At 49.1% G+C, this 16,317-nt stretch overlaps 1 protein-coding gene across 2 annotated transcripts in view; it reads right to left on the bottom strand.

Annotated features, from left to right (window-relative positions):
- The window catches only part of LOC120838293 (serine/threonine-protein kinase 17A), a 276,042-nt gene that overhangs the window by 23,483 nt on the left and 236,242 nt on the right, over window positions 1-16,317 (bottom strand). For both annotated transcript variants that reach the window (XM_042294051.1, XM_042294052.1), the window contains exons 3-4: window positions 6,264-6,476; window positions 2,255-2,393 (exon numbers count right to left, since the gene is read on the bottom strand). In XM_042294051.1, the coding sequence (XP_042149985.1) occupies window positions 2,255-2,393; window positions 6,264-6,476 (352 nt within the window). The remainder of the gene's footprint in view (window positions 1-2,254; window positions 2,394-6,263; window positions 6,477-16,317) is intronic.

Below are 16,317 nucleotides of genomic sequence, written 5' to 3'. Positions count from 1 at the left end.
AGGTTGAGCCTTTCAATAGTAATGCTCCTAAATGTGCGAATGAAAACTGGCGCGACCTGGAGGCGAAAGCGGGAAACGGACAGCGTGTTTGGAAAACCGTGTTGTTTGAGCTGCGAATACAGAGTACGTTATACGGAGAGGGCAATGAGAGCGGAGAAAGGGGGAAGGGGGGGGGGGGTGGATTGACACAGCACGAGGAGTTGAGATATTTGCAATCTACTACCAACGGCCGTATTGCGACTTCGGGCGGACATATCACCAGAATCAAAATAGTGTTTTATATCTAAAAGTTCACAGACATGCCACGGAATGTGCTATCTTGGAGAGGTATGAATTAACCCTAAAATCACTAAATCGCCGATTGTCAGTACAGTACTTCGAAACAAACGGAGAGCAAAGCCAGAAAGAACTAGAGAAGCAGATCCCTGAACTATTTGAAAGAGCGTAACCGTAATGAAATGTGACGGCAATGAAGCAGACTCGTAGCAATAACAAGGAAACCCGTCAGCCTTGTTCAGTTACGTCGCGTCCTTGTCGGGAACGCGTCAGCCGGCCTCTAACTTCCCGGGTCCGCGCTCGTCACAGGTCGTCGACGGGGAAGCGACGGGCGCCCACCTACGCCGCACCACCGTAACGATCACCGCAATCAGCGAAGAATGCCCCTGGCGTCAACGGGGCCCGATGACGCATCGAAGCAGCACAGCAAAGCGTTTCGTGCTTTATCTTTAAGCAGAACGCTTTCATGGGCCTGTCTCTAAGGCTATACGGCATTACGAAGAGCTGTAACCAAATCATAACACGGCCTACGACGATCAGGTGGTTGGTGCCACTACGGGTTACGTGACCTCGGGACGTGACGTCACGGTACTGAAAAATAGCAATCCAACCTTTATCCGTTTTTTTTTCTCCTTCGGACGTTTCCTATGTCCACTACCGCGGAGCCTCGTCCTTCTGTCGCCCATTGTTAGGAAGTAGAAAGGTGTTTTGAAGGAAGGGATAAAGGCAGCAATAAACAACTGCCACAAAATAAAGCGTCTACCGAAAGCAAACACCCGACTCCATATAGGCGGAAAGTTTTCAATTTCCCGGGGAGGGTACGCGGGATTTTCCGAAAGAAAATTCCGCGTCAGGGCGTCAAGTGACCTAGTAACTTGACGTCCGCAGTGTCATGGGATCCCATTCTTGACGCTGCCTTGTCACGTGACCACGGAACTTGAAGTTACAGTGTCACGTGACAGCGCAACTTGGCGTCACATTGTCACCTGGCACCGTTACGTCATAAAGTGGCATGACTACGTAAGTTGACACTGAGGTCTGGTGACGTCACATGAGGCGATCTCGAGGGTAGCGTCACGTGACAACCATCCACTAAATTTAGAAAAACAAATATCATCAGTCGCGCTAAAAACAACCCCTTAAGTCTGCATTCTGCGTAATTTGGACTTGACAGGTAGAATCAATGTGATTAATTTTTTTTTCTTCTCTCATACGGCATTAAGGCTGCTACTAAAGTCGCCGGATCCTGGGAAAGTAGCGCCCTTTCCGTCCCGGCCTCCTATCCGGACACAAACAAAGACCGACATCCAGACGACCAAACCTCGCAAGGTGATTTAGCTGATCGGCCTCAGTTGCCATGGCGGTCGCCATTTCGGTCCATCGATATCTTGGCTTCGAAAGGGTCGTTCTGAACCAGTCGCGCCAAAATCACACTGCGCTGGCGCTGTGCACGCAATCCATTTATCAATCCAGTTTATCTCCCCAGATTTAGCTTACAATAATATTGCTCTCCTTTCGTATTTCAAGACAGGAAAATTATTTTCAATGCCTGCAAGCACCGACACCGCATGTGGTGGTGGGCGATACGAAGATGTACGCTTGTTTCGCCGGTGTGTGGATAGCAAACTGTCGGTATACAAGAAACGTTTCTATAAAGCCACCCCGTCACCAGCTAATTTAGATCGGCTCAACAAGAACGGAGGGGTCAAGGAGAAATTGCTCATTCCATGAACCAAAATGGCGACCATTCGGCGACCTTGGCGCTACTTGCACCGGGATACATTGACTGTAGCCGCTACCGCTTTCGCTCAAGCTTTCCGCTAGCATTTCTTTTGAAATCGTAGATCACCGCGCGTGTAGCAGCACAAACAAGGAAATACGAAAGGTGAAAGAGAGATAAATAAAATCTGTAATCTCGGGGAAAAAAAAGGGAAACGTATGCAGGAAAGAAAACACAGAGACAGCGTCGGCGTCTCACCTTGATGTCCAGGTGAGCGATGTTCCTATCGTGGAGGAACTGCACGGCTTCCAGGATCTGCCGCATGAGTCGAACCACGTCCTTCTCGGGAAGGCACTCCTCGCTGTCCAGCACATGCTGCAGCTCACCACCGGCGGCCCTGCACAAGGAGGGACGTCAGGGCAAAATCTAACGTGACACAATCGTCACGTTCAACGGGCAAGCAAAGACCCGTCATAGGACACCCTTCAATGAAACCTCCATTCTGCGTAAGTAACAAATAAAAAATGATGTAATACATATCAAATCGTAGGTGCCTCTACAATTTCGAACCCCCCCCCCCAGCAAACAGCGCAAGTGTCTAGCAACGCTGAGCGCGTTGAAGATGGTGAACAGTGTCCCCCAGAGTGACCAACAGTGTGCTTCGTGTTCAAAACAAACAGAAAGATGCCGCGGGGTCGTCGTGCGAATCGAGTCCTTTCCTGATCTATGTTCTCGAGCTTGAGCCCTTCATAACACTTCGCGTGGATAGCGAAGTAAAGTTTATCTCCCTTTTCCAATAAAGGCTTCCTGTCTGTGCGTGTAGTGCGTGCAATGCTCGCTTCCTGTAGCAGCGAACGTTGGCAGCGACCAGAGGTGTGCAGACAACTGCGAGCGTTCCGTGCTGACCGGTGCCCCAACCTCTTCAGCACATGTAAGCACGCGCGCGACGAAAACTTTGGCAAGTCGCGCAATCACACAGCAGACATACGGCAGAACGCAGTCAGAACGCTCCGTTTTTGCAATTGTGTACGAACAGCCCATTTCGTTACACGCGTCCCTGGTGCAACGCAACAAAAACACGCTCACCAAAAAGACCTCGCAAACCCACGAACAATCAACGCAGCAAAAAAAGAAAACACACACACACAACCGTTTTAAAAACGCGTGACCGGCACACGCGCTTGCAAAACGTTTCTCTCCTCGAAATCCCAACATATGGGTTAACAGCCCGTCCTCTCGGGCTCCCCCGCAAAGGCGGAGAGCTGAGCTTCGAACGCAACCAAGAGAAGGGCACAAAATGACGATTGCTCTTTTGTACGTCTTGTTCCGCGTGCACAGTTAGCGAGCACAACCCTCTTTCTGACGTAACCGAATTCCCGATTCCCGAAGCTACTCTGCTCTTCAGACTCCATGGGACCAAGGGGGGGGGGGGGGGGGGGGGGGGGGGGGGGGGCGCTTGCCCGAACAGTTTACCTCGGAAGCCTCACCCTCCGTTCCGTTTCACCTTTCTATGGACTTCAGCGGACGCAACGAGGACCATCCCAGCCAAACCAGCGCCGCGAACGTGTCACGTGACACATCGAATCCAATCATTGGATTGGATTCGATGGCCGAAAGTGTCGTCTGCGGTCCATGGTAAGGTAAAAACCGATCACTGGTCGTCACCGTTGAACCTGTTTCTCTCCGAGCAGAACATTGTTGCTCGCTCCAAGTCGGCTTTCCATTTGTTTTGGAGGCAGGAAGACGGGCCAAAACACTCCAGCTGCTCTCCCGCGTCTGTGTAGCGAAAAGAAGTCGGAGAGTGCTGGCGCATAATAAGCGTAAAGGGACGCGGGGCTTCGCCCCATCGAGCTGATTCGAAACGGTGGAACGTCGAGGCAAGCCGACGGACAGGCAGGGAGGTCCGTTTGAAAACAACGAACCCTCCGAAAACAAAAAGAAAGAACAGAGAAACGAACGACTGATTTACAAACGCGAGTGCACGAGGAACAAAGAGAAGACGCCCTGCCCTGTGGATTGCGCAATTTGAACGAACGCATGAAAACTGTGGCGGGGGGCGCGGTTCGGATTGGCGAGCCGACCCTTCGCTTTGTTTGAACTGAGTGTGTGTGTGTGTTTATCTCGCTCCGGTTATTATTTTCCAGCCTCCCTCTTGTGCTGCCACCGTTTTCTGGGGCATTTGCATCCGGGAAGAGTAGGAGCAACTGTAGAGTGGAGGAGCAACCCCGTTCACTCCTACGTTGACAGTGCAGTAGAAAGTATACGTGCTCGTCGGGCCAATCGTACGTCCATCTTTCGCCACGTGATCACGCTCCCGCCCATACCCAAGCGGATAGAACAGGGTCAACGATGAAAGGAAGGCAGTCGATTGGACGGGCGAATACGTGGCCTCCACCGCGCTGTCAGCTTAGAGGTGCACCGAGTACGGACGACGCGTATTACTGTTTGCGATACTTCTGGGTACCGTTATTCGTACTGGGATGATAATAACGGACGTTCAAAGGGAAATTATATCTGTTGGATACGGTTTCGTTCCGTCCTTCTACTGCATACTAGACATTTCAATCACTCTCGCGTATGTAGAACAAGGAACAGACTTTACGAAGGACCTTATCTCAACAAGGACTAACGGGCGGAATAAAGAGCACACCGGCGCGAGCAGATCTGATCGTGTGGGATATCAGAGTCAGACTCGGCCCATGTCAAAGTTGCCGGAAAGTATACCACCGCTTTCTGTACACACGGAGAGACTTTCCTCCTGTACAAGGAAAAACGTGCAAGAGCCGTGTTTTCGAGTTTTCCCGTTGACCCATCCGTTCGAATATATACGAGTTAGGCTGGCGTCTCATGTGAGGACACATGTCACTCGCAACTCTCCTCTGCCTAAAAAAAAAAGAAAAAAAAATTACATATACGCGTTATTTAAACGATATCGGGTTGGAACGTTCCTGACATCGTAGAGGCGTACTGGTCCTAGTCTGGTCCAAGTGTATGCTCGCACAGACCGCCACTGATTCAGAAGCTTCTTTGTCGTGGTGAAATTGCGAGGGTAAAAGGGGACTATTTCTTTCAGTCTTGCCATCGCACAGCGCGGCTCATGAATTGGACACGAGAACTGCGTGAGCACTCGACTTCGGCTCGTAAGAATCAATGCCTCGGCGGACACTCCGGTAGTGGCGCGTGTCCAATCACTGCGGTGATGAGAATACCCGAACTCTAACATTGCCTGAAGCTAAGCAGCGTTTTCTACTTTGCCAACCCCAGCGCGTGGCTATGATTAACTTTGGCGGCATAGGAGAGGCACCAGGACACGTGGCCGCTTGCTCTGGCTCCGAGTTGAGGGGATGAACGAAGCTCTTATTTCTCGATTTTTTTTTTTTTTTGAAACTGCGATTGTTTAAGGGAAAAAACAACATCTGAAGGCAAGTTTATTCAGTTGCTAACGTGGGGGAGTGATTCTGAGTAGTACTTAGCGAAAATAGAAAAATCATTTCATCACTCCTTTAATTAAAAAATAAATACAAATAAAGCAATGTGATCCACCTTCTCAATATAGCTGCGCCATTTTCCCTCGCAATTTTCGTACGCTCTTTTCCTTACACCGTGTAAAAAAAGGCGGAAACTACCAAAACAAGAATTACTCCTGAAAATCTGAGAGAAGAAAAGTTGTGACGTACGACACAGTCACACCCTCTAACTGGATAGAAGCGCCGAAGGATAGGGACAAAGTGAAGGAGGCAATGACAACACGGAGCGCACTCGCAACTCAACGTTTATTAGAAACACACTGACTCGAATACTGTGTGCTTCTAATAAACTTTCAGTTACGAGTCCGCTCCGAGTTTTCGTTATACCTCCTTCACTTCGTCCCTGCCCTTCGGCGCTTCTATCTAATCATGCACCTACTAGCCCAACTGAACATTTTGTTAACTCTGAAGTCGGTTCATTCTAAGAAACCTGGGCCGGCTTGCTAGAATCAGCGCCTCAGCTCGGTAGGGCTCCGGCTTTAAGCCAGGGTTACAGTGTTCATATATACATGGTACAAAAGACAGTCTGCGCACAGATTCGAACGCGATCCACCCCGAGATCCGTGCTTCGAATGCCGCGTGGCAACGAGGGCACGCGGCATTCGAACCGTGGATAGTGCGGTGATTCTCGTTTGCAAACTGTCGTTTCTATGACGTGCGAGCAGTGTAACCCCCCCGGCTTTAGAGGGTAACGCCGCCAGGGGGCAGGTGCCCGTAGTGCCCGCATGCCGGCGACTCACATCTCGAGGATGAGGATGACCTCCGAGGCCGTCTCGAAGACCTCCCGGACGTCGACGACGCGCGGGCACGGCTGGGCCAGCTTCAGGAGCAGGGCCTCGTGCAGGATCTCGTGGCGAACGTCCGAGGCGCGCCGCCGCTTCCGGATGTACTTGGCCGCGTAGTCCCGGCCGGACTCGCGGTGCACACAGCGCCTCACAGTCGCGAACTTGCCCCTGAGGAGAAGAAAGGAAAAGACACCGGATAAATAAAACAACGCAGAAATGAGCGCGGGAACAAGTAGGAGACACAGAAAGAAACGAGAGAAACACACTGGACATGGCAATGTGAGAAAACAGTTCGCTTTCCTTCGGTTCACTCGTACGCAAACGCTTGCGCGGCGCCACACAGCAAAGCAAAGCAAAAGCAAATTGTTGTGTGTATGTCTATACAGCCGGAAGTTAGTCTGCCTCAGGGGGCGTCTGGTGTCTCAGCTGTAGATGAGCAATTTAGCCAGCGCGGTACAACGGTTAACCTGGGGTCTTTAACGTGCACCACGCACTAGTGATACACGACCGCACGCACTGCGAAAGCCAGCAAGCTCGTGCTCAAGGCGGAGCTTCTAGTGTCAGCTTAAGGGTGAACGGGGTATAGAGCACTCCTTTGTTGTTTTTCTTTTCAAATTTGCTTCCTTGATCCTCACAATAAAACTTAATATTCGGCAAAGGTAGGCTCCCTAGTCGACAGCAAAAGATAAACAATGTTTCTTCTCGTTCGCACGTATTTTTGTGTTTATATTGTGCAAACATCGGTAATCAATTTTTTCTAAAATATCAAATAAACTATGTATTATTTGCTTCCCAAAATGCGAAATATTCGTGTAGATGTCGGGCAAATCAATTTATAAAGTTTTAATTAAGACAAACCACTTTATAAGTTATTCGCTTACCAAAATCCGAAATGGTTTGTGTAAGAAGTCGGGCAACACCGTCCACAAGTCGAACTTTGTCGAACCTTGCTAAAAAAGTTCGAAAGGTTCGCCGATCCAGTCGAACGTCAAGGTTCGACAAAAAAAAAAAGAAAAAAAGAAACGTTCGCCACATTCCCAGCCGCCACAAACCCCCTTTGTTCCGACGTCGACCGGCCATACACAACCTTCCCAGATAGCCTTGCCCAACAGAGACACACACGCGCTCGCCGCCGGAGGCCACTACCTCAGCCGCCCGTACACCGGAAAGCACGCGACGACGGGCATCCAGCGCGACAGAGCGTCGGAAATTCCAAAACGCCGCGGCGACGCGCATTCCTTGGCGGGGCGTCGCTGTTAACAGGCCACGCGGTGTCGCGACCATTGCACCGATAGCCGCTTCGAGCCTTGTCGACCCAGGTCAATAAAAAGAGAAGGCCGCAGGGAGTTTGACGGCACGACCACTGCTGTCGACCCCGCGGGCTGCACTTGGTTCACACCTAAGAAGCCGACAGTGCAGTGAAAGCTATACACAGTCGCCGGACCAAGCAAGGAAGTGTGTATAAGCGATCAGACAAAATCACGACAAAATTATCTGACCATACAACAGTATAATAGATAAGTTCAAACATTCATTTTCTGTAAAAGCGACTGAAGAGTGGAATACGCTTCTAGAATGCGTTGTAAACTCCCCAAACGCGCGTCATTTTGCGTCCTCATGCTTGTAAATAAGGTTTGAGTGTATGTGCGAAAATGTTCACGTAAATTAGGATCTTATGTGTGTAGGTCTGAGCTAAAATTGTATTATAAGTTCCTTTTCCTAAATACGTTTTTTTTTTTTTTTTTTTTTTTTTTTTACGAGTGTTTTATTTTGTGTAATATTCTGGAAAGCATTGTTCGTTGAAAGTTTGGTGCAACTGTATAAATACCTTTCAACCTCTCTCGCAACAACCCTCGAGAGAGAAGGCCGGCAGTAATAATAAATGAATAACAAATAAATAAATAACTGCTTCTCTATCTGACCCGAACCAACTCTCTGCGCGTGAGTAAGGGGCAGGAGCGTGACCACGTGACGAAAGGGTATGACTTGTCCGACTAGTAGGTAGCAACCGCCGCACTGTCAGCTAAGGGGCAGGCGTGTGGAGAGCGACAAATCGCCGCTCAAGGTAAAACCGGGCGCCAAAACGTTTCACACTTCGGAAAAGCAGGTGAACGTTCCCGCTTTCGCTATCGCCTCCTCGGTCACGCCTATTATTTTCTATCTTGTAATCGTAACACGGCCCCCGAATGTACCGAGTTATTATCGCGGCAAAGAAGTGTCTCCTAGGCAGAAATAGTGTCCCCAGGGCTTAATAAATAGAGATTCGTATTAAATAATTCGGACGCCTTTCACTGCGAACCGATGACGAAGACACTCAGAATTTTGTAGGGCGTACCAAAAACTTTAAGCCTTTTCGGAGCTCCGGTGAAGAAGGAAAACCAGCGAAGCTGTGGTGGGAGTGAAGTAATGGCCGGCCGCAAGTCGGCCGGTCAGAGTGAAAAGGCAGGAAAGGTTGCCGCCATCTATGAGCAACGGCGGCAACCAGACAACGGGCACCCCGATTGGTTGTCTGGTTGCCGCTGTCACTCATAGATGGTGGTAGCTGTCGAGAGTGTTGTGTCAACATTTGTTTGCTGGCGGACACGATACTGGGAAAACTAGCCCTTAACAGCTCTGCTGTAAAGAGATATTTTAAAAAATCGACGGTTATATAACGGTCCGTGCGAAACGAGATCGACAAGAAAGTAGAAAGGCGAAGCTATATACACTATATACTTTGATTAAAAATCAAAGCGCGGCCGGCGCTAGGAGATGAGGCAAATCAAACAGCGCCAGAAAGCTGCTCGTCATATAGCGCCGTCATATTTCTGTGCGTGTTCTTTTATCGTCTAAACCAATCAAGCGCTCTGAATTCATACGTGTTTAAGCCTTGGACAGCGCTCGGCCTTACGCATTTGATGAAACGATGCATTGATAACTGGTCAGTCGCTAGCTGGATCTCGTACATCTCCTCGTGAATCTCGTCCTTGCCATAGACTGACGGACCGCGCGCAGTCTGATAACACGGAAATGCATTACGTTGCGGGTTATAGTACGAGGAGAAACGAGAAAAAAACGTCATCGTTGTCGGGCGATTTGGAAAGCAGATGGTTCTCCTCGAGGACGCGCAAAGTGATCGAGAGTCAAACCAAGCAGCCGATTCGGATATGGCTCTGAATTGACGCACGTGGGCGGACATCGGAAGCTCGCGGGGGCCGCGAACGGACAGCAGGAAACGGTGGCCATCCAAATCGGCCAGACGAAGAATTCAGAAAGAGTGGCCAAGTCGGCGCGACACGTCCGCTCAGGCCGCCACGTCGTAAGTGGACGAGACATGCGGAAGAGCATGCCACTCAAGACCGAGTTGAAAGATGTGTCCTCCTGGACTTTCCGGTGCAGGTTTTAAGCGCGGAAGAAGAGTCTGCTAACCTGCATTTTCATCATCCAATTCTTCAAAGAACTATCTTCGTCATAACAGTGACCGAAAAAAAAAAAAATAACACCCCGCATCGTTTTGTCTAGACCTAGAGTGCACGTCTTGGCAAATCGTGTCCCGTTCCCTCTGCATGCACAACACAGCGTTCCGAATGGCTGTGCTTACAGACCAGAGATATCAAAGAGATAGCCAAAACAGTCGGAGAACGAACGTTCGTGGCGTTCAATGTTCGCCCTGACCAGCTGTCAGTGGTGAGCGATATTTTCCTGATACACAACCCGTATTTGTTATCTGGGTATTCGCAGCTCCAACCTCGTGCATTGAGTTTAACCCCTTTTGCTCCGCTGCACATTTCGGCAGCCGGGGCGCGCCAGTTTTCGCTGCAAACTCGGAGAGGTGGCTATAGCTCCCCGGTTCTCTCGTTCACGCCTTTGCCGCTGGGTGGCGCCGCCTCCATTGAAGCTGTGAATATCTTCCATAGATGCAGACAGACTTTAAACAGAATGCATCCCCCGGTAGTCGCCCACAAGGAGAATATGCGTTAGCACATGATCTAATCACGTGCCACTCATATCGTCAACTGGTGATAACCAGATTCGGCAACTAGTGTTACATATACTGTCCTTATACTTGCGCCTATGGATAATACTGTGTGTACAAAACAATTATAAAATCAGCTAATTTCCATTTATAATTCGATACAAAATGCAAGCTGAAGTTCGCGTTTTACTGTAATTACTGGGCACGGGCGTCAGATGTAAGCGAGAAGGTTATGCTTGCCGTTCGGGCGACTTTACGGTTCGGGCGTATGTCCGTCTCGCCACAGGTTCAACTGAGGCCATCACAATTTACACGCTTGTGCTTTTTTTTTTTTTTTTTTTTTTTAGGAAAAAAGGAATATAAAGAGAAAAAAAAATGACGTCAGCATTTACGGCGTACGTCTGTCAGGCTTCCAAGAAGAATCCCGTGTTGACAGACGAAAGCAGTCACCCCGCCAATTTGCATAAAACATTACCGCGTCAGGACGCAAGCAAGAGCCAAACTCACGCAACCTTTCACTCGCTTCGCGCACATATTTTTTTTCCCGCAACTACTTCGCTCCGGCCGCAATCGTTATGCTAAGCCGCGGGGTTCTTTAACCGCTCGCCAAGTTCACCGCGACACAACCCGGACGAGGGTAGCTGCCCTCTTTACGGCGGTACAATGCCTCCCGATCGCTCGAAAACAGAGCCCTCCCAAACGCGACCAGGCTTCGTACACCGCCTTACGGCGAACCGCAGTGGACACTGCGAGCCGTCGGAAACAATCACAAGCCGTGTGGGTATCACGTGACCTTCGAGAGGGGCAACAGATACACGCGAAACACGCACCGTATTCTGGCTGAAGAAAAAAAAGTATTTCGATAATTTGTGTTCGAAGCTATAATGCACACGGAATAGTCCTCATACTAAGCACATTTTGACAGCCTGCTTTATTAGCTCACAAAGAAGCTTGTATCGTACACAAATCTTCGTTCACGTACTCCGTAGTTCACGAAATACGTCACATCTCGTCGTAACCGAAACGATCTAAGAAAAACAAATCGTCGCATATAACGCGCTCCGCGTAAAATCTCCAACTTCTAAACGTGGGTAGGCCACGGGTCCGGAAGATACGGTAGTCACGTCAATAGGCATACAGGCAACGCTGGATTCGCCTGGGATGGCTCGTACCTTCCGCTGCGGTCCATCGCCTATACGAAACGGAGCATACAGCAGCTGTGTCCGCGCGCGGTCCTTGTTGCGTATAAACACTTTCCCCCTCGACCGGCTTCGGATTCCCCTTTTATCATCCTCTTTTATCGCCCCAAAAAAAAAGACTGTTTTACACACACACGCACAAAAAGAACGAAAGCGAGAAAGCGAGAGCGTTTCTCTCCTCCGTGTTTACGGACACGGGTCGTGCGAATGCCTCTACGGGGTGCAGTGAACCCCCCACCGCCCCTTCATCGGCCGTGTGAGTATTAGAGTGGCCCGCGCGTTCCGCGTCGCCAAGTCGCCACACCAGCAACAAGTGCGACAGCGGCGGCGGCAGGTTACGTGACGGGCATTTCGCGAGATTCCGAAGCCTGCAGCAACTCGCGCGGTGATCAAGAACAGCACCCGAGGAGATGGCAGAGAGAAAGACGCAGTCGTCGAGTTGAGTCGACGATCGTCGTCACCGCCGCTGCATATCTGCATTATTCTCCACGCCCGTCCCCTCGTCGAAGAAACACGCGCTCGTGTGCGTTCCAGAAAAGGTTCTCACGTCGGCGCCTCTTTTGCTATCAACAGAAGCGTTGGGCCTCGGTCACACTGCATGGTAATCATGTACGAAGCGAACATGCTCCGAACATGATTTAAGCTTGTCCGCAGAGAACACCGCGTCATGTTGTCATGTCCTACTTGTATCCCTATTTGTTTTATCCCTACTTGTATTTCCTACTTGTATCCCTGGAGACTAATTTACATGTATCAACGATCAGTAAAACAAAACATCAAAGTTATTTTAAATCTTGGAAACCTGGTGAGAAACGAAGTAACATATTCATTACGTGACCCTCCTCATTGGCGTGTTCCCCCTTCCAGGACCAATTTTGGATTGCAGAGATTTAACTACAGATTGGCGGTCATGTTAAATAAGCTGGCATCCCGAGATATTGACATACGCTCCATAAACTATCAGACAATTCAAAGAATATTATAATATCGAACTGATTTTCTTGTGTTTCTTCTTCTGTGGTTATTGTATAAGAGTTGTATATTTAGAATTTCTGTAACCTAGCTGTGCCCCCATCACTGCTGCTTGGTTTTGGGGGGCGCTGGACTTTGTCAAGCTGCGAGTACGCAGCTTTTTTCCAGCCCCCTAGTCCCAAATGTAATTGTTTGTGACTTAATAAACTGATTGATTGATTGATTGATGTTTCATACCGAGTGTACGTTAAAAACTGCACAAAAAGACGGCTCTGAAGTATATAGGACCTTCACATCGAGTAAATATCTACCAATACATAGAGCGACTGGATGCGCGTGGAGTCGAACCGGTGCTCTTTACATGTTCTCGGGAGGAATCAAATCGCGAGCAACGCCCGCTCAAGTACCCGTGAATATAGAAGAGCGCGTATTTTAATTCGGCTACATTCTATATTAGCGCATGCTCGACCAAAAGCGTCGCTGTGGTCAGCGTTCCACCATTGGCCAAACCCTCGGCCTATGAGCACCGTCAGATTGTCAACTTTGACGGTGTTAGTTTCGGATTGCGATGGTTCCTAGCTTCCACTGTGCTTTTTAAACACACCATCGAACTCGTCGTCGCACCCGATGGTAAGTAGCCAGAATAACAACTGGTGACGTCACGGCGAGGCAAATCCCAGTCGTGACGTCACGGAGGGAAACCATAAGAGGGCGCCACCGAAACATCTCGGCGTTAATATAGTCTGTTGGACTGTGTAAGATGTGGAGGACAAGCGCCGCCCCAAACATTCTAGGAGAAGAACGGTAGTATCACCACGATACTCGATAACAAAAAAAAAAAAAGCACGATCTTTCTGGCGTTGGAGAATACAGGACAGTGCGAAGCGTGCGCTCGTACAGCCCCACGGAGTTGCTTAGAAACTAACGCTATGTAATCTATGGAAGTGTCGACTCAGAGGCAGACGACGAGCTCTGATTGGCTTTGATTGAGAGGATAGTGGATAGACCTCAATATAGATGCCTCGAGGTCTACCCACTATTTTGTTCGATCAGCCAATCAGAGCTGGGCGTTCTTACATCATCCCAACCGCTGTGCAAGAAGCAGACGAACTTGCGCTCCGCATACAGTTCGGCCCTGTTCCAGACGCGGGCTACTGGCACAGCCTCCCGTGTGAAGAGGTGTGCAATGTTGCGGCAGATCGCACGCCAAAGTGCTGTGTACAAACAGTACCGCGTTTACCCACAGCGGGCCTGGGAAAACGCGGACCAGCCAGTGAACGCTCAGTCCTAATATCTAAGAAACTTTAAAATTAGCACTGTACGAGTACTGGTGTTGAAGCTACGCAGTACATATCTAGAAAAAAAAAAAGAAAAAAAAAAAAAACGAGAACAGGATGTCGTGCCGAGAGTTAATAAGCAACTTATAAGCATAGTCTTGTCTTATTCAACAATCAAGCGGCAACTTTATTCGCTCGACTATTTTTATCATTTCACGCGCTCGACAGGAGGTCTCACGGTATCTTAAATAGTTAATCGTGCAATGAGTGGAAACCGAAAGACAGTGAAAGAGGACGCGGGTACACCGAACCATCGGACTTGTTGCTTCCTTTTAATTCATCAAGACAATTGCCAATAACGATGGCGACGATTTTTTTTTTTTTTTTTTCCTTTTATAAGAGGAGTGGAACGCGGGAAGCTTTCCTCCATTCCGGGCCCGGAAAGTAAGGAACCGGCCGAGCGAAGCGCCACGGCTAGCCGAACTCCAAAATAAGTGGCGAATTTTCTTGCTCGTATCGGTCGAGTAGGCAGTGAACCGGTACGGAAGGAGCGCATAAGTAAGAAGAGAAACAGGAAACCCAAAATCCCGATGCAAAAGAAAAAACAAATAACGAGAGCAAAGCATGAACGTGGCAACATAAACAGACGACAGGGAGAGAAAAAGAAAAGAGATACAAGAAAGCGACGGCCAAAACACTACTTTGGGCGTCTCTTAAAATCGCGGAGGCGATGCGTTTCTTCGCGGCCTTGGCAAGGTCGTTCGAAAACTAGCTCCAGGCGGGGGGAGTATCGCGGGGCACGATGGCGCCAAGGAGTCGCCCTCTCCCTCCCTTTATGGCGGCTCCGGCGGCGCCCGATGATTGGTCGAATTCGTGGACCGAAGCGCCACGCAGCGGAGGCGAGGCGCGAACGGCGCCATGTTCCGACCACTCACGCTCTCGCTCTTGCTTCCATTGTGCGCGTATTTTGATGACGAGTTTCAGCTCCGGCGATGATTGAAGTGGGAGTGGAGGCCAATTTATTTAGAGCACTTGGGGGAAGTGTACACAGAGGAGGCGTCCGTGCACATTTCAACCGTTTTCTTTCCTGCTTGTTTACTTGTGGACGGTGCATGACGCTTCGCAAGGATCAGCTCTGTTGATCCTTCGCGAATCTTTATCGATTACATGTAATGCCTTGTGTGCGCGCAGTTCTTTGTATGCCCCAATATCCCGAAGTGTGTCGATTCGTCCGAGTTCCGTTCCAATAAAATATCAGAAAGAGACAAATTCGATGGCCACGGCTGGATGCACCAACACAAAGTCATACTTGTTTCGAATTTAACGGATTATTATCTCGATGATTTGATGATGCACGCGGCACTTCTATTCAAACGCGAAAGAGATATGAAACAGAAGTCAATAACGGAACAGGCATTTGTGCACCGTAGAGATGCGAAGAGCACGCCACTTACGAGGCAGCGCGGCAGAAGTGTATGATGGAAAGCGCGCGATGAACAGCTGGGCCGGGCGGAAGTGCCAATTTCAGCCGCGTGTATGCCTTCACTTTCGCGTGGGGCTTGTGGAAACAAACCCCAAATTGTTTAGGTTACAGGAACGCGGGGCTACCATGGGGCTGCGCGTGCCTACCGCTGCGTATACGGGAAGTTGCAGAGGCTGTGTTTGCTTCCACAGAGCGCGCATATGTCCGCTTGTGTACTCTATATACTCTTTCGTTTTTATTACTCTACTCAGAAGCAGGCACACTTTTTTCATCGGGCTTGCTTAGTGCACACATTTAGTGAACTGAGGCTACAGCAAAAAGCTGTAATAATAAAAAAAAACAAAAAAAAAAAAAACGTTATGTCATGACGGAGAGTAGTAGTTGTGTTGTATCTATGTTTAGACAGCGAGAAGTTAGTCAGCACCAATGGACGTCTGGAATCTCCGCTGTAGATGAGAAATTTAGCCACTATGGTACTACTGCTACACTGAGGGGACATTAAAGTGCATCGTGCTGTAGTGATAAACGGCCGCACGCTGGCACGATGCTCATCTATATCCAAACGGGCTGGCGTGTGGACTGAATTCAGAATCCCACAGAACTCTGCTCTGAACAAGCCTATATGGAAATCCAGAAGTGGAAAATATTTAATTATATATGATTTCTATCACAGAGCATTGTATGATCGACGTGATAGAGTTATCGCCTCCTTCACTCCCCTAAAAAGAACATTCCATTGCCCGATATATGGGATCCTAGCTTACAAACTAACAGATACGGAGAAAAAGGGGCAACGGCAAACTTGAAATTTGTACTTCCACGCCCATGGAGACGAAGCGAACTACGGATAATCAAACAGAGTATTTGGGTATTGCAGACAAACCAAATGTTATTTTCACAGACATACCCTCGGTAGGCAATTTTATGGCCATAACCTAGAAGAATCCGAGGGAGCAGGAGTAACCAAACGATGGGACCAAATAACGCCATTGTGTTATTCACCTTCGTTTACAAATTATTCCAACGAGCCGAAGAAACTTGGGAAGAGAGAAAGTATCGCAGCGGTGATATAGTGCGCCATTGCATTTATGTATTATAGTTTATTTTTAGCAACCACAATACT

This window comes from Ixodes scapularis, unplaced genomic scaffold (genome assembly GCF_016920785.2).
Source record: "Ixodes scapularis isolate PalLabHiFi unplaced genomic scaffold, ASM1692078v2 PGA_scaffold5__190_contigs__length_132052651, whole genome shotgun sequence".
Taxonomy (NCBI): Eukaryota; Metazoa; Arthropoda; class Arachnida; order Ixodida; family Ixodidae; genus Ixodes; species Ixodes scapularis.
Note: the sequence above shows the minus strand (reverse complement) of the source record. Positions and strands in the feature narration are given on the sequence as shown.